The sequence below is a fragment of the Cydia splendana genome, chromosome 17 (genome assembly GCF_910591565.1).
Source record: "Cydia splendana chromosome 17, ilCydSple1.2, whole genome shotgun sequence".
In the NCBI taxonomy this organism is placed as follows: domain Eukaryota; kingdom Metazoa; phylum Arthropoda; class Insecta; order Lepidoptera; family Tortricidae; genus Cydia; species Cydia splendana.
Window position 1 is genome coordinate 12,437,824 of NC_085976.1, and position 23,806 is coordinate 12,461,629.

Genomic DNA, 23,806 nt, shown 5'->3' on the forward strand with positions numbered 1-23,806 from the left:
ACATCAATAGGTAAAGAACTGTTTTGTGCATTTTTTTCAAAATTTTGACAGTGATTTCGGACATAAATGGGGGGAATGGTCGGACAGACAGACAGTAGACATACGCACGAGTGATCCTATAAGGGTTTTTTCCTTTTGAGGTACGGAACCCTAAAAAGCACTACGAATAACCAAAACATGCTTCCTTCAAAATTTACTCAAGTACTAGTTAATCATTTATTACTTGCCATTTTAATTTAGTTTATTATACCAAATTGATCAGTATTCTGATTGTTATCAACATAACAAATTGTCCGGTGCTCGGAGAAAAGTGTACCCATCAAAAACATAAATGTGAAATGAGAGCCAAGTTCAATATTAAGAATATTCGCCGTTGTTGACTTCGCCGGAAAAAGAATTGAGATCTATATGGATGCCAAGTTCTAGTTTGCTTGGGGTGTAATTGAAGTTCAGGATTTGACGTGTGTAGTGTTTACGTACACGCTATTTTATTTCTCCTATGTTACTTTTCTAAAATTTAATTTTTTGGTATAAAAACTTATGTTTAATATATTCTGAGTTACATAAGGGTTAAAAGTGGCTCCAAATGGTTCGTGTAATATAACACACGGCCGCTGCGTCGCCAGTTCTTTTTTCTTTTAAACTTGGCTTGACACGCTGCCGCGTGTCTAGATACTAGCAATTCTTCTATTCACTGTGAAATAAAACTTTTATGTGTCACAGGTAGCGGTAACCATAGCCATCCAACCCTGTCCAACACAACGTCCATAAACTCCATAGCAACGGACGTAACGTGCACTCACCTACCTGACTCGTTAGACGCGAAGATCGAAGGACTTTTACGGGATTGGCATCAGAGTCCTGATCTACTCTTCTCTATACATCCTGTGGACGGCAGTTTTCTTATATGGTACGTATTATATATTTATAATCCTGTCAAAAACTAATATAAATTATATAGCAACGAACGTCACATGCACGCATTTGTCAGACATGTTAGACGCGAAGATCGAAGGAGTTTGACGGGATTGTCATCAGAGATCTACTCTTCTCTATACATCCTGTGGACGGCAGTTTTCTTATATGGTACGTATGGTATTCTTGTAATACCGTAGGAAATTGAAATAGCGATGGAGGTCACATGCATGCATCTGTCAAACTCGTTAGATGCGAAGACCGAAGGACTAATACGGGATTAGCATCAAGGCAGATCTACTGTTATTTACGTCATCCTGTTGACGAAGTGGCTGTTTAACTTTGGTTGCCGGCAGTGCACGACATGTGCTTCCGTATTTTGTCAGAAATAATGTTTACTTTTGTTACAAAAAGGCATATGTAAGAACGCAAACTCATACCTACTCCTTACAGGGTGTGCGAATGGCTAGACGAGCTGCAAGCGGGCGCGATCCGGCAAGCTCAAGTGTCGTTCTCGGCGCGGATCCCGTCCGCGTTCCCGCTGGGCGACGCCACCACCATGTGCACGCCGGCCGCGCTCTACCACGCCGCGGCGCAGCCGCTCTACGTGCGGCACCGCACCAAGCCCGTCACACCCGGTGAGTCACTTGCTCACACGTCTGTCCTACAAACTGTCGTTCTCGGCGCGGATCCCGTCCGCGTTCCCGCTGGGCGACGCCACCACCATGTGCACGCCGGCCGCGCTCTACCACGCCGCGGCGCAGCCGCTGTACGTGCGGCACCGCACCAAGCCCGTCACACCCGGTGAATCACATGCTCACACGTCTGTCCTACAAAGTATCGTTCTCGACGTGGATCCCGTCCGCGTTTCCGCTGGGCGACGCCACCACCATGTGCACGCCGGCCGCGCTCTACCACGCCGCGGCGCAGCCGCTCTACGTGCGGCACCGCACCAAGCCCGTCACACCCGGTGAGTCACTTGCTCACACGTCTGTCCTACAAAGTGTCGCTCTCGGCGCGGATCCCGTCCGCGTTCCCGCTGGGCGACGCCACCACCATGTGCACGCCGGCCGCGCTCTACCACGCCGCGGCGCAGCCGCTGTACGTGCGGCACCGCACCAAGCCCGTCACACCCGGTGAGTCACTTAGGGCTCATTTAGACGGTGCGAGAACTCGCATGCGTGTTTCATTGCGGTTTTTAATGCGGTCGGTTAAATTGGACGTAACCAACAGTCCGCAATGTAACTAAAATCGCATGCGTTTTGCGCCCCGTCTTAATCAGTTCTTGTGGTCACACGTCTGTCCTACAATCAAGGAGTAGGCACGATTTGGTGGCGCGATGCGCATTTGCTGTGCGTTATTAGATTTGGAAGATGACCACGTACCGTACACCCTGTACAGGATCTGATTCTTTTCGAGACGTTCTTTAAAATTGTTGCTATTTTCCCATACAATGTGACGATGTACACAGATATACAGGAGAGTTCATTGTTAGTTTTTTTAATTTCCTATTTAGGATTTAAAGTGTTTCTGTAGAGAAAAAAAAGTTTTGTTGTTTCCTATCTTCAATGTCATGTAATTGATTATTATTCAGAGGTTCCGGGGCAAATTGCCGAATCCGACACAAGAGCAGCCGATTCACCGGAGCCACGCCGTTTTGTCGCATAAATAGTGTTTAGTTTTAAGTTTATAAAATTCATATGTAATTGGGTCTTGTTGCCTCATTTAAAATTAAAATTAAATTATACACATAAGTTTTCCACTTTCTTAATTTTTCTTATGGTTACAGGCCAACAACAGCAGCAGCCTGAAACCGTGACAACACCCCTGGCGAGCGTGCAAGAGGAGAAAGAGGACACCGAGTGGCCTCAGAACGACGAACAGAAAGAGCCTCTGGAAAACGGTATTATATATCATTACACTTTTGATACATAAAAAATTACGCCCTCCTTATGTGGGTGGGCCTTATCGTAATGAAATGGAGTAGAATCGTGAAAATAAAAAGTAACCTTAACTCATAAAAAGTATTAGATAACGCGGTGATCTCAAGTAATACTCGCCCGTAAACGTTACTTCTAGTTTTGACTATTAAAGCCTGACCAGTAATATCTGATCACGCGCCATATTGCGGAATTTCATTGGAACTAAATTTTTCACACTAAACTGTGCTGTCACCTTATATATGAGAAGAACAGCGCCCTCTTGATAATGAATGAATGAATGAAAACATTTATTTTCAGGCAACTATTGGCCCATAGATAAATACCTTAAAACTAGCATAAGTACATATTATTACAAAATATATCTTAAAACTAAAAACACAATTATGGCTGCGATGCAGTTCAACAACAACAATTGATAATGATCATATATTTCTGGTCAGGCTTTAGTTTACAATCTTAATTTGATTTGACATTGTAATCAATACTGTGCGTTAGAAGATTCGAAAAATACATGCTCAACTGCGGCGCATTCGTTAGATCTGATCGGATCTTTACACAATGCTAATTTTAATATATTATTTAAATTTTAGGAGAATTAGAAGAACATAACAACGACATGAAGCGTAAACAGAGTGTAGCCACAGAAGACTTGGGTGAGAATCAAGAGGGTGACGTGTTGGACTCGGCCCCTGTCATATCCATGGTCACCAACCATACTAATGGCACGCTCAATCTCTGGCAGCTCACGTTTGATGACAAATCTAAGTTTTCACAGGTAAATATGAAATAATTTTTAATAGTTAAAATAAAAAAAGGAGTCGTCTACTTATTGATGATAAGTGTCAATGTTCATTTTAAGTCTTCGATTTCTAGACTGACCACGCTAACATTGAACATTTAGGATAAAGGATGACGTAGCACTTGGTATGAAAACCTATTGTGGTCCGATTCTATGTCATCAGCGTATCGTCCCTAAACATGTTTTGGGGTCGCGAAGAAAAAAAACAACGGTCTTAATCTTAACTTTTCTGGTGTTGAAACAGAATCGATTTTTTTTATCCTCTGCTTTGCCAAAGGCAAAGTAAATTGGCCATTGTGATTTGATTGACGTGATAAAAATAGACAATTTATCTGTATTCTATTTTTAACCGACTTCAAAAAAGGTGGAGGTTCTCAATTCGTCGGAATCTTTTTTTTTATGTATGTTCCCCGATTACTCGAAGACGTCTGAACCGGTTTGGAAAATTCTGTTTTATGTTTCAAAGGGTATACTTTCCAGGTGGTCCCATTTTAATCTTAGTGCTTTTAGACTGTTCGGGTCAAACGTTTTTGATGATATTGTCCCACGTTATATTGAAGATATCCCACGATAATTTAGTAGGAAATTTTAAAGAAATAGTTATTCAATAAGGTTTATATTTACAGGTGTTATCAATAGGACACGCGTCAAGAGCGTCCGGACATAGGTTTAGGGTTAACGACATCACATGCCATCCAGTATTACCTCTATTACTAACGACGAGCCACCACAACATATCAGGTAAGCTAAATAATTCATTTTTAATACATATCTTTGTATCAAAATCGGGCTTGGAAATATCCCACGAGAATAATATTAAAATAACAAAACCTTTTACCTTTTTATTTACCTGTTACCTTTTACAGAGTTTGATAGATTATTTTGGATGTCAAATGGGGGTATAATATCTCGGCCACACCGAAATTAAGGCCCTCTAAAGACGTCGCATGTATAGTAGCCACTAGCCACATTATAAGGGATTACAGCAATCTTGCTTATAAAACGTGTCGCTTATAGTCCGACAAGAAATTGTAGAAAATTATAGAGGGCGCCACTTCCTACGTAACTGTCACATTTTTGACGTAAAATGCTTAAACATTGCATCAATTTAGTATGGTTTTTTTTTAGTTCCATTTTATTTAATACTTTATTACTATTATTTTAAGTCGCACCGCACTATATACATCACGTCACGCTTGCGTCTGATGCATAGTCTGGTGTCAATCAAACATTGTTTACACTTGCAGATAGTGACAGAGATACGCACGCACCCAACGACGACACCGCGGCCGGCGGGCTGTGCTCGGAGCTCATAATGTGGCGAGTGGAGTGCGTCGGGCCGCTCGGCAAGTCGGGCGGCGTGTCGGAGCTGGCCAGAGTGAACTCGCCGCATCTGTCCGCCTTTAGCAACGTGGCGTGGCTACCTACGCTACTGCCTAGGTACTCTTTAACAACAGACACATACACAACGATGACTACGCGGCCGGCTTTGCTCGGAGCTCATAATGTGGCGAGTGGAGTGCGTCGGGCCGCTCGGCAAGTCGGGCGGCGTGTCGGAGCTGGCCAGAGTGAACTCGCCGCATCTGTCCGCCTTTAGCAACGTGGCGTGGCTACCTACGCTACTGCCTAGGTACTCTTTAACAACAGACACATACACAACGATGACTACGCGGCCGGCTTTGCTCGGAGCTCATAATGTGGCGAGTGGAGTGCGAGTTTTCTGCGATGTGGACAGGATAGCGTGGCTTCAAGAAGAAAATCTGTGCAGAATGCATACGTTTGATTGTTTGTTATAAACTCCGCACGCCCCTCCTCGCTGCGTTCTATGCCTGATCAAAGTCATTAGAACTACATTTTAAGTAACCAACCAACTGAAATGAGGAACTGACGGCCTACCGCCTACATCAAAAGTCGTTATTTGCTCCTCTTTATCCCTCGAGTGCGAGAAAAATAGAAAGGGAGATAACGATTTTCGATTTTTATATGTTGACGGCAGGCCTTCCGAATTTATGCGTATATACAGGTTGATTCACGAAAACTGGCAAGAATGGAATGAACGAAACTTTCATTGTATGAGTATCACCTGTATTGGTATACAGTCAGAGCCAACACACAGATATTTTCATTCACTCATTCCATTCGTGCCAGCTCTTGTGAACCGACCTGTACCAAGTCACAAGTAATTCCACTTTCACAGCACAACCCTCGGCAACCTGTCAAACTCGCCGTCGGCGTGTTTCGTGGCGAGCGACGGCGAGAGCCTACGCGTATTCCAGGCGGTTATCGACGCGCGGACGCTACTCGCCGAGATAGCCACGTCGGAGCGACGACACAACAATAACGTAATGGTAGTAGCTGAGATGTGTGTTTAGTCCTTCTCTAGAATGGTATTCCACCCATCCAATGTCAGTGCGTCTCACTCTCTCATTAAAGCAAAATGTGAGTAGCAATACACATTGGACAAATAAGTTGGATAGGTGGAATAGCACCCTTAGACCCTATTTACATATTGTTTAGTGTTAAGTGCGAGTTCATACATTTGCTACTTAAAGCAAGTAGGAGATGTATGCACTCGCCTTAAATACTCATCTATGTGTAAATCAGGCCCTTAGATACAAAAGAGTTGACTGTTGTGGTAGCTATAAATTGACTCCTGTATATCTTATAGAACTCCTCGGAACTTGTTGATCTTTTAGATAGCTACGTGGTAGTTTAGTTGTGTGTTTAGTTTAGTCTTCCAGTAAAGTTAGCCTTAGAACTAATATTGTTGAATTTATGAACTGTCATGGTAGTAATAGATTGGCTGAATTAAGTTCAACAAATTATAACTTCGGCTATTCGTTTTTCTTACATATTTTTTACTTGTTTATACATTAAATTATTAAATTTAATAATTTAATTAAAATAATTAAATTCTTTAAATGTATTAAAAAAAAATTGATTTAAATTCTAATTTTATTAAGTTGAATTAGGTCGCGTTCCAGTCGAAATTATTGTGACAACTATTTTTTTTATTCTGTTCAGCAACAGGACATGGACACAATGTCCATGTCTTCGGAGTCCACGCTAGAGGAAGGCGGTGGTATACCGCTCCACGACCGCATCAGGATCGTGTCGCAGCAGTCCACGGCGCGGCCTGGCGCCATCATACAGCTGCACGCCATCGCCGACGCCACGCACGACTGGCACAACACGCAGCTGCTGCACGTGTTCCAGGAGCAGCTCATCACAGGTGTGTACAGACAGACGGACATACTCCACGACCGCGTCAGGATCGTGTCGCAGCAGTCCACGGCGCGGCCCGGCGCCATCATACAGCTGCACGCCATCGCCGACGCCACGCACGACTGGCACAACACGCAGCTGCTGCACGTGTTCCAGGAGCAGCTCATCACAGGTGTGTACAGATAGACAGACATACTCCACTACCGCGTCAGGATCGTGTCGCAGCAGTCCACGGCGCGGCCCGGCGCCATCATACAGCTGCACGCCATCGCCGACGCCACGCACGACTGGCACCACACGCAGCTGCTGCACGTGTTCCAGGAGCAGCTCATCACAGGTGTGTACAGACAGACGGACATACTCCACGACCGCGTCAGGATCGTGTCGCAGCAGTCCACGGCGCGGCCCGGCGCCATCATACAGCTGCACGCCATCGCCGACGCCACGCACGACTGGCACAACACGCAGCTGCTGCACGTGTTCCAGGAGCAGCTCATCACAGGTGTGTACAGACAGACGGACATACTCCACGACCGCGTCAGGATCGTGTCGCAGCAGTCCACGGCGCGGCCCGGCGCCATCATACAGCTGCACGCCATCGCCGACGCCACGACTGGTATGGGGACCTTTGATTGCGACATACTCCACGACCGCGTCAGGATCGAGCTGCTTTACTGTCTATACAGACGTCAGTCAGGCTAGAGAATCACCTCACAAATACCTCACGGACCATCAGAATCAATTTGTAAAGTCAAAGACTATGTGGCCTTGCCATTATTATAAGCTAAGCGGATTAGTGGAAGTGGACCGGATAAGAATAAAAAATACTCATACATTTCCTTAGGCGGAATTTGCACCAGATCCTAATTGTCCCAAACGAGGATGACCATATGTGATGAAAAATATCAGAGAAATGTAATAGCTCAATCACGCTGCATCGTTCACCGGGTCGTCAAGTTGGCAGGCACCCAAAATTGTTCGTGTGAGGTGGACGAAAAGTATGATTGCGCCATAAAGTTTACGACAACAAAGAGTTTCAGGTGGCTGACTGACAATCTAAAAATGTTTTTTTTTTACGTTTTCCCCAGGCGAACGTACCACGACAGACACCGACAGCACCGACTCCGGCGTCGAAGGCGACATACACACTATAACAGAAGCTGGACTAGAAGCAATAGTGGATCTGCGCAAAGCGGCAGTCTTCAACGAGCCCTTCTACATAGTCGTCTTGGAGCGCACTGACGGAGGCTCCACTGTGCATATGTGGAGGCTTACTGTATCCTCACAGGCGGATCCTTCAGGTATCGTGATATTTTTTTCTATATTTATTTAGAAGCCTTTTCTAATGAGACTATTTCGGCTCCGTTAGCAACATTGCATAAAAGTATTTCAAAATACACACGATAACCGACGTCCGCCTAGAAGCAAAAGTTTTTAATAAGCTTATCTGGCTGTCAAGGATCCTACAGGTATTTGTGTGTTAAAAAACGGTTTTGTATATTAACGTTTGAGAAGACGAATTTGAGATGTCGGCAGTCTACCAACATTTTGTTTCTTTTAAGTGAATTTAAACCTTATGGGTTGTACAATAAAGTTGATACTTTCAGACGAGCTGACGAACAGCATGATGTACGTGCCGGACAGCGCGCTGGTCCAAGAAGACGAGGGCGAGTCCCGAAAGAACTCCGTGTCATTCGACGCGGCGGAGCGCGCGCCGCCGCCGCCGCCTGCCAACTCGCATCTTGCTATCACTACTAAAAAGGTAATACATAATATCGATAGCTTACTGTGTGCCTTATAAGAAGGCTCAAAGTCACCCAAAGGGCAATGGAGAGGGCGATGCTGGGAGTCTCTCTGCATGATCGCATCCAGCGATAGTATAGACATTGCTAAAGCGTGTACAGCCAATAACGTTACTTCGGGACACGTTTCCTTGAAACAATAAGGTATAAAACTCCTGTTCAGTGATAGTGTTTAAATTAAGTTTTTGCAATTTTATAACGTGTACGATCTAGTCAAAAGTCGCATGACTTTATACACTTATAGCGAATTGACATATGGAGTTGAGTTGCGCCATTCGTGGCAAATCGTAATAGGTAACGCAGGGGGCCATTTCTCGAACGGTATTAGTCTAATATTATTAGTGTGTTGCAATGGTAACCCATACGACTTGACAGGGGCCTATTTCTCGTACTGCAGCAGTTCCACCAGCAGTTTTTGAGGTCGGTCTGTTGCATAACTTTTGAGTGGCATCCGCCACCAACTACAAATTTAAAATGGTTAATTATAATTTAATTTTATTCAGTTTGAAGTTTTGAAAGTACTGGTGCATAAAACTTAGGTATTTCGAAATTTAGTTTTTAATTAATGGGTGTAAACCCTTATAACTAGAACCTGTGAAGCGACCCAGCTTTACCACTGAGCATTTAACAGTAAATGATTAGATTAATAAAGTTTGTTACATATAAATTTGTTTAATTGTTTCTCCTCCTAGCTTTCCTGCAGCAAGGTTTCCGTTTAGTCTATTTAATTTAATTTTGATTTAATTTTATTTTGTTAACATGGCTGTTTCCATTTTCCAATAAAAACTAAAAACTAAATTTCGAAATACCTAAGTTTTATGCACCAGTACTTTCAAAACTTCAAACTGAATAAAATAAAATTATAATTAACCATTTTAAATTTGTAGTTGGTGGCGGATGCCACTCAAAAGTTATGCAACAGACCGACCTCAAAAACTGCTGGTGGAACTGCAGCAGCGGGGGGCGTACTCGCCTTTCCCCGGGAAGCTGGCCGCTAACCTGGTTGGAGCCGGCCGCTGCAGATGGCGTGGTACAGATCCCACAGCCTCATTTTACAACTTCTAAACATCTTCAAATGAATTTCAAAAGAAATCGAAAGCTCTTCAAAAGAATTCGAAAGCTCTTCCAAAAAAATCACAAGCTCCCGGCTCCTGTAAACCGAGAAATGGATACATTAGCCGACGCCTTAATGGCCGCTAAAGAAAATATGAAACAATTGGAAATTTAGCTCACCGCACTGGAAGCTGTTAGGACTTCTGGCGGAGCACTCCCAACCCTCGAGCAGGAGTCAACTCTGTAAAGAACCAAAAACCTGGTTCAGGACGAACCCACAACGTTTCGCGCCATTGTGGAGTTGATCACACCTAAATTTCATTTGTACTTACTCAGTGGAGCACACCGAAGGACTCGAGCTGCTTCCAGCATTTCGACCAACATGGCGAATGTGTGGTCTCACCACAAATAGTACTCATGCGAGCGTGCGTCCCCGGAGGGGTCCACACATCAAAAGTGCATGTCATCTCAAAATGACCTCCTCATATGTTGAGTACAAAAGGCCAAAACAAAAGTAGGGTGCCAATCCCTTCAAGACACAAATCCTACGAAAATTCTGACTGATTTATTTAACAATTCACTCCTGAGCCTAAGAAATATATTTTATCAATAAATCTAATAAAGTTTCATTTCAGAGCCCCCTTTTTGGAGTCTGTAATTCCTATGTTTTATTTAACATCTAAATTCTCTCTTACCTAAAAAAACATATCTAAATCATACAAAGTTTTCCTGGAGTGACAACCTAAATATCTCAAGTTTTAATTATTTTTACTCGTATGACAACCCCGACAACAGATAAGCATAAAGAGGTGCATCTGAATGCAACAGATTATGCAAATAAGTGCAACCAATCGAGTTAGTTTGGGATATTGTTAAAATCATCGAAATAAGAAAAGGAATTCAACCCAAAAATATTAATTTAAAATTTAAGAAAATGTCTACGTTACAATACCCTCCTCCCCGATTTTAAGGTTCAACGTAGGTGAACCGCTCGCTGTCCTCAGCGACTTGCACCACTAACACAAAATGAGGGCCAGAAAACTAATCTACTCAAAAAACTGATCTAGAAAACCTAGAATCTCAACAAAAGGTCTGACGCAACTTCGAGATTCAAACTTACCAAAAATGCTCAAACAAACTACCCAAAATCTAAAAGTGAAATCATACAAACGTTAATCAATCTAAACAAACTGCTGTTCTGACCGAACAAAAACATCTAAACAACATCTCGAATTGCATATATCGTACGTTATTAGACTGATAATATTAGTCCATGAGCTAATACTTATTACAAGTTTACAAGTTTGCGTTTCTCGAAGCTACACTTGTAAATTATTAGATACTAGTCACCAACTAATAAATATTAGCTAATAATAACAAGAGTAAATACTGTTTGGTTTCACAAAAGAGTACGCTAATAATTACACTTGTATATTACATGCGTAAAGCTATTAAGCTCAAAAGGCTTGTAAAAACTATTAGCTATATTTATTCGTAACCAATTTGTGAAAATGTGGTCAGATTCCGACAGGTCAGACGACGAAATAATAGATATTCGTCGCCGAAGAGTTTTCTTTCCGGGGAATAACTACGAAATACTTCAAGGGGCCTTTGCATTTAATGAGTTCCGGCTCAGAAATTCCGGCTCAATGAAAGAAATCAAGCTTTGTCGTCGAAGTTAATGATTCTTGTTACTTTACATTGGATGGGCACTGAACATGGTCTAATAAAACATGGTCTTCCATTCCCAGAGTGACACGCGATTACGTCACAATAACATTGCCACTTTATTTCAACATAACATGTTACATGGGTACATTATACCTATGGTTAATAAGTTAAAATATTTCTTTATAATTTTATAATTTTCATTTATATGTATTTTAGCTTAAATTTTACAATAACACGTCATTTTTAATTACTCGTTAGCAATATCTTCCGATTCACGAAAGAAATTTCAGACTTTCGGGTAATTCTGTTTATACTACTGGCAGCACAGGATAGCGCTGTGGACATTTGACAATTCGGATCTAAATAACTTCATGCCCTGACCGTCATCCTTGTCGAACGCGTGTTAATTGTTATTTCCTTCTCGCTCAGTGTCAGCAGTCGCAGTGTTTTCCAAACTTTTCACGTCGTAAGCTTGGTAATTAATGTGTAACAGTGAATTAGTTTTTTAAACGTCTGTCTTGTATAGATAAATAAAGTTTAATTTAATACATTAGATTTGTTTTATTTTACTATGTTTCTACATAAATAACTTAAAATTAATGCCGTTAAAATAATTTTCACCGTTGGTTAAAATTCTCTCACATTTCAAAGTTTGAGAACCTGTAAACAGCATGATGACGTAGGCGCGTGTCAGTTAGGTCATACGCGAATCTCGGAATGGAGTACCAGGCGGAGTATATTATTATACCATGGGCACTGAAGCCCAATACCACGCAGTGGCCGATATGCACGGTATTTTGAAAAGTAGTGTATGTCGTGCTGTAAATTCAGTGGTGAATTCTATTGTGCAGGAAATGTTTCCAGATTTGGCTAAATGACCAGAAAATATGGATCATTTCTTAATACCGTCAATTTTAGGTCCATTTTTATTATAATGTTATGATTCTCTTGAGTTACCCCGCTATTAGCGCAAAAGTGCACGTGAATAGGCTTGTGTCGGTCATGAACTAAGAACTGTTAAGAATGAAATCCCATGAAGGACCGAAAGGAACTAAATCTTTTTGCGCGCTCTTAATCGGTCTTTCGGTCCTTTAGTTCAGTGAGATCGGTGAGCTGTTTGACTGAGTGAAACGGAAAACGGACGGAACAAATCGGTTCACAATGTCGCTACTGTCGCTAGCGCAAGTGCGAAAGAGATCAAAGAACGACGTGACACGCCAAAGCCCGAAAAATCAAATATTTTTCTATATATTTTAATTTTTTTATTGTGATAAGGTGTTTTATTGTTTAATATCGACATAATATCGTACAACTTGAATTATATTTAGTTACCAAAGTTTGGTAAAAAATCGAATGTAAAACCTATTCTTATTCATTCCCGGCTCTCAACAAGGTCAACGACCGAACTGAACTAAAGGAACTAAAAGACCGAACTAGTTCGATTGACCGAGAGCGCAGCGCTCTCTGTAGTGAACGAGCAGGCACAAGCCTACACGTGAAACGACAGCAACAATACGCGGGAAGTTTTTTTTTAATTGGCCAAATGGCAAGGGTAGTGGTGCATTAAGCCAAACTACACCAATAATATTATTAGTCCGCTACTATTAGTGACTAGTCTAGTAAAAATATTTGAGAAACATAAAATATGAATACTTGTAATTTTTACACTAGTAACTAATAAACTCATAAACTAATAGTTACGAGAAATAGGCCCCAGGGGCCTATTTCTCGCACGATATTAGACTAATAATATTAGTGTGTTGCCATGGTAACCCATACTATTTGACAGTTCGTGGACTAATAATATTAGTCTAATACCGTTCAAGAAATGGGCCCCAGTTCGTGGACTAATAATATTAGTCTAATACCAAAGTGAATTTGAAATAGAGAGTTATTACTTTCATGGTAAATTATGTAGCTACAGTACATTTACTGCCATCTTTCGACAGACGATTAAAACTGTTAGAACGCCATTTGACTTTGATCATTATTCTTACACCGATATATGTTAACTTGTTAAATATTAATTTAACGCCATCTACTCGAGAGTAGGCTGAAGGTTATGGCGCCATTGCTTTGGCCTATAGTGATACTATAGGGATACGTGGAAGAATAAGAGGGAGGCCTTTGCCAACAAGGATCAAATGGCATTCAAACAGTTTTATGCTCTGTCGAAAGATGGCAGTAAATTTACAGTGGCTACATAATTTACTTTGACAATCCGTCTCTATACACTCTATTCTCTTTGCTAATACCGTTCGAGAAATGGGCACCTGGGGCCTATTGCATAACAAACTACAACTAATATTACAAGCGGAACTCCTTTTCTAATTTCACTTATTAAATAAGGAGTTCCGTTTGTAATATTAGTTGTAGTTTGTTATGCAATAGGCCCCTGGTGTTAGATTAACCTAATATTATTAGTCTACGAACTGTCAAATCATAAAAGTTTTCGTTACTAAGTACTCGTACACTAATATTGGTCTAATACCGTTCCAGAAATCGGTCTCTACAGACAACATTTCTGTTATTAACTCACATTTAAAGACGGGTCTATCGCGAATTTATTTTATAACCTTTATTTACCGACGTTTCGACACAGGTTTCACTGGTCGTGGTCGCGGCTAGTTAGGTAGCAAGGTGGCAAGGTAATAAAATAAATTCGCGATAGACCCGTCTATAAATGTGAGTTAATATGGGTTCAAAACGCGAAAGTTTTAAATATTATATAACAATTCAGTTGTTTAACAGTTTAAATATATTTTAGGTGTGCGAATGTCCACTGGCGTTGCCGGATGGAGTGGATGTGATCCACGCTACCCCGGCCGCTGGTCATTTAAGTTCGGCCTCCATTTATCCCGCCTGCCTAGCGCCTTACATCCTAGCCACGGCGTGTTCAGACAGTACACTGAGGTAAATCAAACATGGGTTTATACATTCTTGCACAAGAATTGTAAAGGGTCTCGATTATTTTTATGATTGAAGCCTCCTGCCTGTACAAAACAATGCCAAACATGAATATTGAATGTGTAGTTAAAATACTGATCCCCTTATTCATAAAACTTAGCAAACTTAGCAAACACAAACACAAGGATAAACGATTATCAAGGGCTTGTAAAATTTGACAAGCGTTTATGAATAGCGTCATAACTTACTAACTTTTGCTATTGACTTTTAGATTCTGGAAGTGCAGCGTTACGAAAAAAGACAATGACGAATATGACTATTCTTGGAAAGAATGGGAAATGATGAATAAGGACCATGAGTCTGCTATTGACATTCCGGGTACGTAACATCTTTAATTATTTGAACAACTGTAACTGTGATACTATCCATTCACTGTGGATACCAAACCTCAATCCTGAGGTTTGCCCAAACATTCGTGTTGTATCTCTTTCCTTTACATACATGGCAAACGAAAGTGACACAACTACACTACGCAAACCCAACCCACGTAATGAGAAGGCTCTATGCTATGAGGTAGCTGCTTGTGTTTAATAATACGATGCGCGAAAGTATCACAAATGGCACTCAAGCGGTGCACTTGCCACATCCGGACGCACCTTAAGTTAACCTTTTCGACGTCAATGATGGATATATCCGCACCGGGTCCAACGCCAAAGACGGATTAATCCGTTACAGACCACAGAGTAACATAGACCTACGTGCATATGCATAAAGTTCAATCTCAGTTTTGACTTCGGTGACGTGGCGTCCGAGAGCCAGGTTTTGTGTTTGACACGGTGTCGAAAACGTTAAATGTGATCCTTATGCTTCAAGTGCAATAAGGTCCTATTTTGTCTGACATTGAAGCATAAGGCTAAACCCTTCTCTGATGTCCCACAGCTGTTAATATAATTTAAACTAATTAAGTGTAATTTTTCAGGGCAACCACTCCACATAAGCGCCGCGTATTCGGGCCGCATAGCGTGTGCCTACAAGTGCGGGCGCTCGTTCACCCGCCCCAAGGGCGGCACCACCTCCGCCAACTCCAACCCCGACGCGCGCTTTGTGAACCTGAGCGTGTGCGTGTACGAGTGCGAGAGCACCGGCGGCGCGGAGTGGCTGCTCGAGGACACGATACCGCTGAAGAACGTCAGCTTGCCGAGGGTCGGGGTGTGCGCCGACACGCAGATCGACTTGTCCTATCTCAACAACAGCGCGTTCATGCAGAAGAAGCTGCGGGTCACGCAGGTTTGTGTTTATTACCCAGCGTATGGTTAGGGAGCGGCAGCCATGTTGTTGTTTGCGTCACAACAACAACATGGCTGTCGCTCACACCGCCAGCTCCAACCCCGACGCGCGCTTCGTGAACCTGAGCGTGTGCGTGTACGAGTGCGAGAGCACCGGCGGCGCGGAGTGGCTGCTCGAGGACACGATACCGCTGAAGAACGTCAGCTTGCCGAGGGTCGGGGTGTGCGCCGACACGCAGATCGACTTGTCCTATCTCAACAACAGCGCGTTCATGCAGAAGAAGCTGCGGGTCACGCAGGTTTGTGTTTATTACCCAGCGTATGGTTAGGGAGCGGCAGCCATGTTGTTGTTTGCGTCACAACAACAACATGGCTGTCGCTCACACCGCCAGCTCCAACCCCGACGCGCGCTTCGTGAACCTGAGCGTGTGCGTGTACGAGTGCGAGAGCACCGGCGGCGCGGAGTGGCTGCTCGAGGACACGATACCGCTGAAGAACGTCAGCTTGCCGAGGGTCGGGGTGTGCGCCGACACGCAGATCGACTTGTCCTATCTCAACAACAGCGCGTTCATGCAGAAGAAGCTGCGGGTCACGCAGGTTTGTGTTTATTACCCAGCGTATGGTTAGGGAGCGGCAGCCATGTTGTTGTTTGCGTCACAACAACAACATGGCTGTCGCTCACACCGCCAGCTCCAACCCCGACGCGCGCTTCGTGAACCTGAGCGTGTGCGTGTACGAGTGCGAGAGCACCGGCGGCGCGGAGTGGCTGCTCGAGGACACGATACCGCTGAAGAACGTCAGCTTGCCGAGGGTCGGGGTGTGCGCCGACACGCAGATCGACTTGTCCTATCTCAACAACAGCGCGTTCATGCAGAAGAAGCTGCGGGTCACGCAGGTTTGTGTTTATTACCCAGCGTATGGTTAGGGAGCGGCAGCCATGTTGTTGTTTGCGTCACAACAACAACATGGCTGTCGCTCACACCGCCAGCTCCAACCCCGACGCGCGCTTCGTGAACCTGAGCGTGTGCGTGTACGAGTGCGAGAGCACCGGCGGCGCGGAGTGGCTGCTCGAGGACACGATACCGCTGAAGAACGTCAGCTTGCCGAGGGTCGGGGTGTGCGCCGACACGCAGATCGACTTGTCCTATCTCAACAACAGCGCGTTCATGCAGAAGAAGCTGCGGGTCACGCAGGTTTGTGTTTATTACCCAGCGTATGGTTAGGGAGCGGCAGCCATGTTGTTGTTTGCGTCACAACAACAACATGGCTGTCGCTCACACCGCCAGCTCCAACCCCGACGCGCGCTTCGTGAACCTGAGCGTGTGCGTGTACGAGTGCGAGAGCACCGGCGGCGCGGAGTGGCTGCTCGAGGACACGATACCGCTGAAGAACGTCAGCTTGCCGAGGGTCGGGGTGTGCGCGGACACACAGATCGAGTTGTCCTATCTCAACAACAGCGCGTTCATGCAGAAGAAGCTGCGGGTCACGCAGGTTTGTGCTTATTACATCAGCTATGTTTAGAATGAAACGCACACCATTGTTAAGCTAACGCGTATATGATTACTGAGCCAAAACACAAGACAGAGACACTTGTAAACGATATTATAGCAAAGACCAGAATCCAAGTCCAAAAAGAATCAATCCCTAATTTGACAACTGGAATAGATGGCGCTTTACGGATGTTTAGTGGTGACGGAATTGCCAGAGTACAGTCGACGTCAAAGATGTTTCCACATTTCGCCTTATTACAAAGGAGTAAGGTGCAAAAGTGTAAACATATCTTTGACGTCGACTGTACAACGTAAGGAACCGGTTATATTAGCTGTCAAAGGAGAAGCATGTGTATCTTAGACTTTACTCATCTTTAACGATCAATAATTTTTGATTATAATGCGTTAAGCTTCGTAAAGCTACGTTTAATGCGTACCAGATTTCTGCTAACGTATCCTTTTATTCTCAGGTCCTTCAAACCCTGTCGTCTGACGAGAGCCGCAACCGCAACGGCGAGGCGGAACCGGGCAAGTCCGCGGGCCTCCTCGCCGTGCCTTCCTTCAGCACGCTGCAGTCTCTTCGGAAGAGTATCATGGAAAACGGGAACACATGTCCACTGACGCAGAAACACTTGGTGCAACTAGATTGGGTGTCGAAGGAGGATGGATCGCATATACTGACTGTGGCGGTTGGGAGCAGGGTGCTGTTGTTTACGCCGGTGTCTAGCGACTTGGCTCAAGCCAACTTGAAGGTAGGTTCACGACTTATGTAGTTATTAAAGGCGAAATAGAATAGTTTGCCTTCAAAAATGTTTTACCAGTTCTATCGCTGGTGTGTTTTTCACGATTCCAAGATACAAACAATACCAGTTAGGTTATTAACAAAATAATATATTTAGTGATTTAAATTGACACACTCGTATGTTAACTTAAGTCTATGAAGACAAGAAAATACTTCCATCCATCCATCTTGCTTATGAAAGCATGATGGAACGTCATGTCATAAATATATTGTGACATGACGTTCTTATGTTATGTTATGTATTTAATACATATTCTCTTCCCAACAGGCCATGAAAGAATCCATCAACAACAACCGTCCTATACTCCGCAAGGCTTCCTCCCTCGCCGCTCCCTTATTCGTCGAAGAAATCAGATGGATGCAACTCAGGCGTATCCAACTGAAAACCGCCGATGGTTTACCACCCCTGCCTATGCAGATATCGTGGGTGCGGGACGGGATATTAGTGGTGGGGATGGACTCGGAGATGCACGTGTATTCGCAGTGGAAGCCGGAGCATCAAAACGCCGCTTTGGGCATGTCTGGTGTACAGGTTCGTTTTTTTAATCTTTTTAGAGCTATACGCTAGATGTCACTCAGGCTTTTGGACATTAATTAATCGCGTGGCGTTAGGAGAGCGGTTCTGTCTAGTGATTATTTTGAAGTTTTTGTCGCAAATATATTATCTCCTAACTACATTACATTTTCATGTGGCATCTTAATTTGACAGGAAATCGATGAGGGCAGCGAATCCCGTGCGTTACGTGACTCCGATCTACGAGTCTCAGCGCCGCATTTACAGAGAGTGTCCTCTATCAATCTACAGCTGTTAGAGCGGGATGCAAGACGACGGAACAAGACCCAGCCGGATCAGCCGCAGGTGACTATTGGCACTGCTGGGTACCTCCAAGCATTCCTAACTTACGTCGCAATTTTGTTTCTGCCTCTAGGATCGGTCATACCGTTGTGGACGCTGAAAATGCAGCCAAGTGTAACGCAACGCATACATCCAACTATTTTCAGAGTTAGACAGACGCGTGTCGCGCCGTAGGTGGCACTTTATCCATTATTCGACTTATATAATATAATCTATTCTTCATAGATATAGAATCGCTAAACCGTTGGACCTTCAAAACAGTCCTAACGACTTTTTACTACCGTTTCTTGGGGTAAACACTATATATTATACGCAGCTACACGTATACACTGCCACTACGTTAAGTTACAGTGTAGTTTATCCATTACAGTCCATTTGAATTTTAAATTAAACGTATAAACATTACAACGTTGTTCTACTTTTCATATCGAAGCCACTACTCGACTACATGCCGGACTATGGTCTCTTCGAGGCATCACAAATGGCCTGCCCAGTATTGCCGCAGTATCATCCGAAGCAGCTTATGGAATTGCTTAACAGCGGAAAAATAAGATGGGTAAAAGCTATCCTCGCTCACTTGGTGAGGTAAGAAAAAGGGAATATTCTAGATAATTATTTCAACTTAATTTATTTATACAAAATCTCCCGGTATATTACCTATTGTTTGTATCTTTAGGTATTTAAATAAAAGTAAACCAACAATTTGTAGATTTTCGGGTAGTTATTAACATTTATTAGTTAACCAACCAAATACAAAACCCGCCTGGATCAGTCACTCAGCGACCTGACTTTAACATACATTATTTGATCATGTAATGTTTTCATCTACCCTCAACTGGCTTATTTAAATACCTATTATCGATCTTACTTAAGTTAATTAGCAACGTTCTTCTTCTTCTTCTTTATTAGGGGCTACATAAGGCTCCAAAGCCTATGTATCACTGCGACCATTCCTGATCTATTGTGATCGCCACCTACTACAACTCTCGATCCAACCCTGCAACTTCAAAAAGCTGCAGGATCCTTTTGGTCTCGAGAGACTTTACCTCCTCCGGGCGTAATATGTGTCCGCCCAAGATTAGGTTACGAGTACGCATTAGGCAAGGGCACTCTGTGAGGATGTGCAAGGGCGTCTCCTCTGCCTCCATGCAGAGTCGGCACCGCCCCATGTCACGTTTCCCCATGGTGTGTATGTGCTTATTTAGGCCGCAATGCCCGGTAAGCACCCTTACCAAGTTGCGCAGTTGGTTCCTAGACAGCGCTAAGGCGTTCGTGGACGCCTTTTTGCTGAAGGCCTTGATAAGCGCTTTGGAATGGTTCAAACCTGTTGTTTCTCTCCAGAGTTGAATGGTTTTGTAGTGACAGTAGGTCTTTAGGGTGAGCCGCGTTAGGCTTTTGGGGCTTTAGCAACGTTACTGAATATTTGTGTGTTATTTAGGCTAGGAAACGATATTGAAATACTGAGATCATTTTAACAGTTTAATCTATAATTACAGACTGACTGAGGGTAGGTGGTAGAAATCCCAACTACCGACAACATCACTACACCTTATAAAACAAAGTCTCCCGCCGCGTCTGTCTGTTTGTATGTTCGCGATAAACTCAAAAACTATTGAACGGATTATCATGCGGTATTCACCTATCGATAGAGGAAGGTTTAAGGCCGTAACAGACTATCGCACCGCACCGCGACCTTGGAGCGGTTCTAGGAATAGCTCGTACTGGCGTGGGCTTCCACCAAAGAATATAATACTCACTAGGAGAAGAACGGTAACTCCATACAAAAAAATGTCCCCAACCGTTTATACGTTTATACTAGTGGCGCCGTCTTTGTGTACCAATGGAACTAAAGTTGACAACCGGTTTAGCCTGGCGGGTATTGGTAGGTAGTAATTCTGTTGATAAACATATTTGTTATCTTCATATCACGAAATATATGCAAGATGCAAATATTACCCCTTGTTTGTGGTATTATCAATTGATTTAAATAAAAGGCATGTTTATGTTTATAACATTATATATATTATTTATTAAAAAATGTTTTACATATAAAAATATACACTGAAAACTGGCAACTGGCAACTTAATAAAAAAATAGACATTAATAAAGCGCATTCACAAAGTTTTCAGTACCTTTTATACAAATAACATTAGGCATGCCTACCTATTACACTTTACACACAGATACACTACACTTTACATACGGCATTTTACACAGATTTCCAACTTGTATTCATACATTTCTTCACGGTTAATTAATACGCTTTCCAGATGCGTTATGACTCGGTTCCTTCTGAACCCACTAAAGTTGTAAATTTGACTCTGGCTGCTTCAACAGCCGTTGCTCCGCATTTAGCACATTTTCTATGTGCATTGCTGTAATCCATGTAGGTACAGACTTACAGTCTTAAATGGTACGTAGCGGTACACGTTGTATGTATTATTTAAAGAGTTAATAAATAAAATTTTCGTTATGAACTTTAACCACAGCAGTTGGACAGAGTCATTGACAAATATATTTTTTATTATGGTGGGTAGACGTACCTACCTATATTTTATGAACATTGATAAAGACAGTTGGAAGCAAATATTCATTATAAAACTTAATCGCATGTAATTAAGTTTTAAGCGTTTTAAGTCCCGTTTTATGATTAATATTGTATAAAATTCGTGATAATTTAAATCAGAGTTGGGAGCAATGTTGCTGTAGAAAAATGTTTTTATTTTTATTACTCGCAACTTTTTCCCGGAGGCCAACGCACACATAGAAGATTAAGGCGCACACATGCGCAATTATTTGGGGACATAACTTTCTTAGGAAGTGAACAGGCCTTGGCTTCCACACTATCGCACTGAACCGTCAAAACGGTGCGATCCTAGCTTACAGACAGCCCCACACGGCAAGTGTCCCATATTTCAGTGTTTTTCAACGAATTTTTGCAATGGAATCCTTTAAGAATTAAATTCAATGAATGTGGCTCCGCTTTTTTAGAGGTAGATGAACGGCCTGAAGTAATATAATGCACCTTTTTCCATGAAAATCTTTAAAAATCTGCGTCTTTAAAGCACTGCTTCCGCATTTTTGTTATTTCATACATTGCCGTCCACTGTCATAAATGTCATAATTTGAAAATGACAGCTGTCAAATGGTGCGATGCAGCTTACACACTAGGGAAATTGGTGCGGAGCGCACCAGTATTATTATTACTTGTCAGTTGGTGCGACGTGCATGCCCACCGCACCACTATTTATAATAATTATGTGCGATGGATGCTTACACACTATCGATAAATGCGCCGCACCGCACCAAGGTCGCGGTCCGGTGCGATAGTCTGTTACTACTTTTAGGTGTATAATTTGTTAACCCGTGCGAAGCCGAGGTGGGTCGCTAGTATACCAAAATTTGTAAAGAAGGGAGGGTTAAAGTTGAGAAAGTTTCATGCTTTCAATTAATATATAAAGACCTATGTAATCTATTATTCTTCAGTGATAAACCACATTTATTCGAGAATGGTTGTTTGCTTACTATCCGCCGGCCGCCATCCTTTTATGACGACCCTGCCAGCCTGCTATACGAAAGAAAGGGACATTATCGGGCATTTTTCTAAAACACAAGGATTTCTACAGCGTCTACATTAAATTATAGTATTGTATAAATTAGTTACTTTACATAATCATGCATGGGATATTTATATGTAAACAAAATTACCACATTACACAACGTAATCCTTTTACAGACGTATCGGCGGTACATGCGCCGCACGAGGATCTCAGGGCGATGAAGACAGTTTATCCAGACAGGTATGAACCCACACATTCTGTTTTATCGTGGCCCGCATATTAGCGTATGTCAGAAGAGCACACCTACTCTATTCCTATTATCGATCTGTAATATCGGTCAAGATTTGTCGATAAAAAGAATAGAAAGGGAAAAATAAGCAAATATACCAGATGAAATCACTTTCCCTTATTTCTGGCCTAGTTTCAACACATCTAAATTAGCTGATGCCACTATAAATAGCCTTTACGCTTATCTGGACACTTTCCCAACTTTTATTTGTGTCGTCAAAGTAAGCATTTACTCAACTTATGTTACATATGTACTTTTGAGCGATTGGCATGAGTATGAAAGTATATCGGATATTATTTTGTATCGTACTTAGCTTAGCTTGCAAATTGTGTTTCGGTCTACTCTTCAAAACTTTGACTTTGGAAATTCTGATTGGCAATCGAAAATGACAAACTCGTATACTGTTACACTGTATAACAAAATTTGGTCTGAGTAGAGTACATATAGTTCTTTTTGCAGGTATATTGGAAAAATAAAGAACAGAAAATTGTGCTTACATTAAAAGCCCTATCACAATGCCCTTTAATTAATTAAATCACTTCCCGTGACACTTCACAATCTTAAACCCTAGCGAATCGCATGATGCAAACCGGAACGTATTAACATTGAGGAGAGTCACCCCACTGGCGATTTTTAGTCGCAGTCGCAATTGCATGTCGCACGTGTGTTACAGCGCGGCTGGTCGCGGTCGCGAACTCTTTCGGTGTCGTTCGCTGCTGGCGCCGCTTCGCCGCTAGATGGCGTTGCTCAGGTAAATGTTGAAACTAGCCACAGACGTATATTTAAAAAGATGCCACATGTATCGCGATTTGTATGAAAAACAAGTGCCCATTGCTCAACGATGTAAGTGTTTGGCATACGAAGTATCTTCTTCTGAGTATCTTCTTAGGCATACATCTGTGGAATTAGCAAAAGTAAAAATATTACAGATTTGACAAATTAGAATCTGCATAATAAGTAACTATTATGTTTAAAGGAAGCTGGATAAAAGTTTATTAAAATTTTAAATTGAATTCTAGAAAGACTTTCTTTTATGTACTTGTTTTTTTTCTAAGTAAAGTTTCAAGCCTCTAATAACCTATCTGATCTTTAAAAAAACCTAATTGAAGGAGTATTTTAGCAACTTAACTGCAGTATTCTGGTAAGATGATGATGATGTTGAATGACGGTACCGAAAAAAATGGCATTTGCATTGTGTTCCCCCTTT

General features: G+C 42.6%; 1 protein-coding gene across 1 annotated transcript in view; it reads left to right on the plus strand.

Annotated features, from left to right (window-relative positions):
* Nucleotides 1–23,806, plus strand: part of LOC134798807 (dmX-like protein 2) — a 101,075-nt gene that overhangs the window by 45,214 nt on the left and 32,055 nt on the right. The window contains exons 12-30 of the mRNA XM_063771195.1: nucleotides 724–910; nucleotides 1,369–1,553; nucleotides 2,705–2,818; nucleotides 3,449–3,633; nucleotides 4,284–4,398; nucleotides 4,905–5,097; nucleotides 5,855–6,005; nucleotides 6,688–6,889; nucleotides 7,971–8,183; nucleotides 8,490–8,644; nucleotides 14,176–14,321; nucleotides 14,587–14,693; nucleotides 15,295–15,602; nucleotides 17,562–17,843; nucleotides 18,162–18,425; nucleotides 18,603–18,752; nucleotides 19,183–19,334; nucleotides 22,487–22,550; nucleotides 23,273–23,350. Coding sequence (XP_063627265.1) covers nucleotides 724–910; nucleotides 1,369–1,553; nucleotides 2,705–2,818; nucleotides 3,449–3,633; nucleotides 4,284–4,398; nucleotides 4,905–5,097; nucleotides 5,855–6,005; nucleotides 6,688–6,889; nucleotides 7,971–8,183; nucleotides 8,490–8,644; nucleotides 14,176–14,321; nucleotides 14,587–14,693; nucleotides 15,295–15,602; nucleotides 17,562–17,843; nucleotides 18,162–18,425; nucleotides 18,603–18,752; nucleotides 19,183–19,334; nucleotides 22,487–22,550; nucleotides 23,273–23,350 — 3,251 coding nt within the window. The remainder of the gene's footprint in view (nucleotides 1–723; nucleotides 911–1,368; nucleotides 1,554–2,704; nucleotides 2,819–3,448; nucleotides 3,634–4,283; nucleotides 4,399–4,904; nucleotides 5,098–5,854; nucleotides 6,006–6,687; nucleotides 6,890–7,970; nucleotides 8,184–8,489; nucleotides 8,645–14,175; nucleotides 14,322–14,586; nucleotides 14,694–15,294; nucleotides 15,603–17,561; nucleotides 17,844–18,161; nucleotides 18,426–18,602; nucleotides 18,753–19,182; nucleotides 19,335–22,486; nucleotides 22,551–23,272; nucleotides 23,351–23,806) is intronic.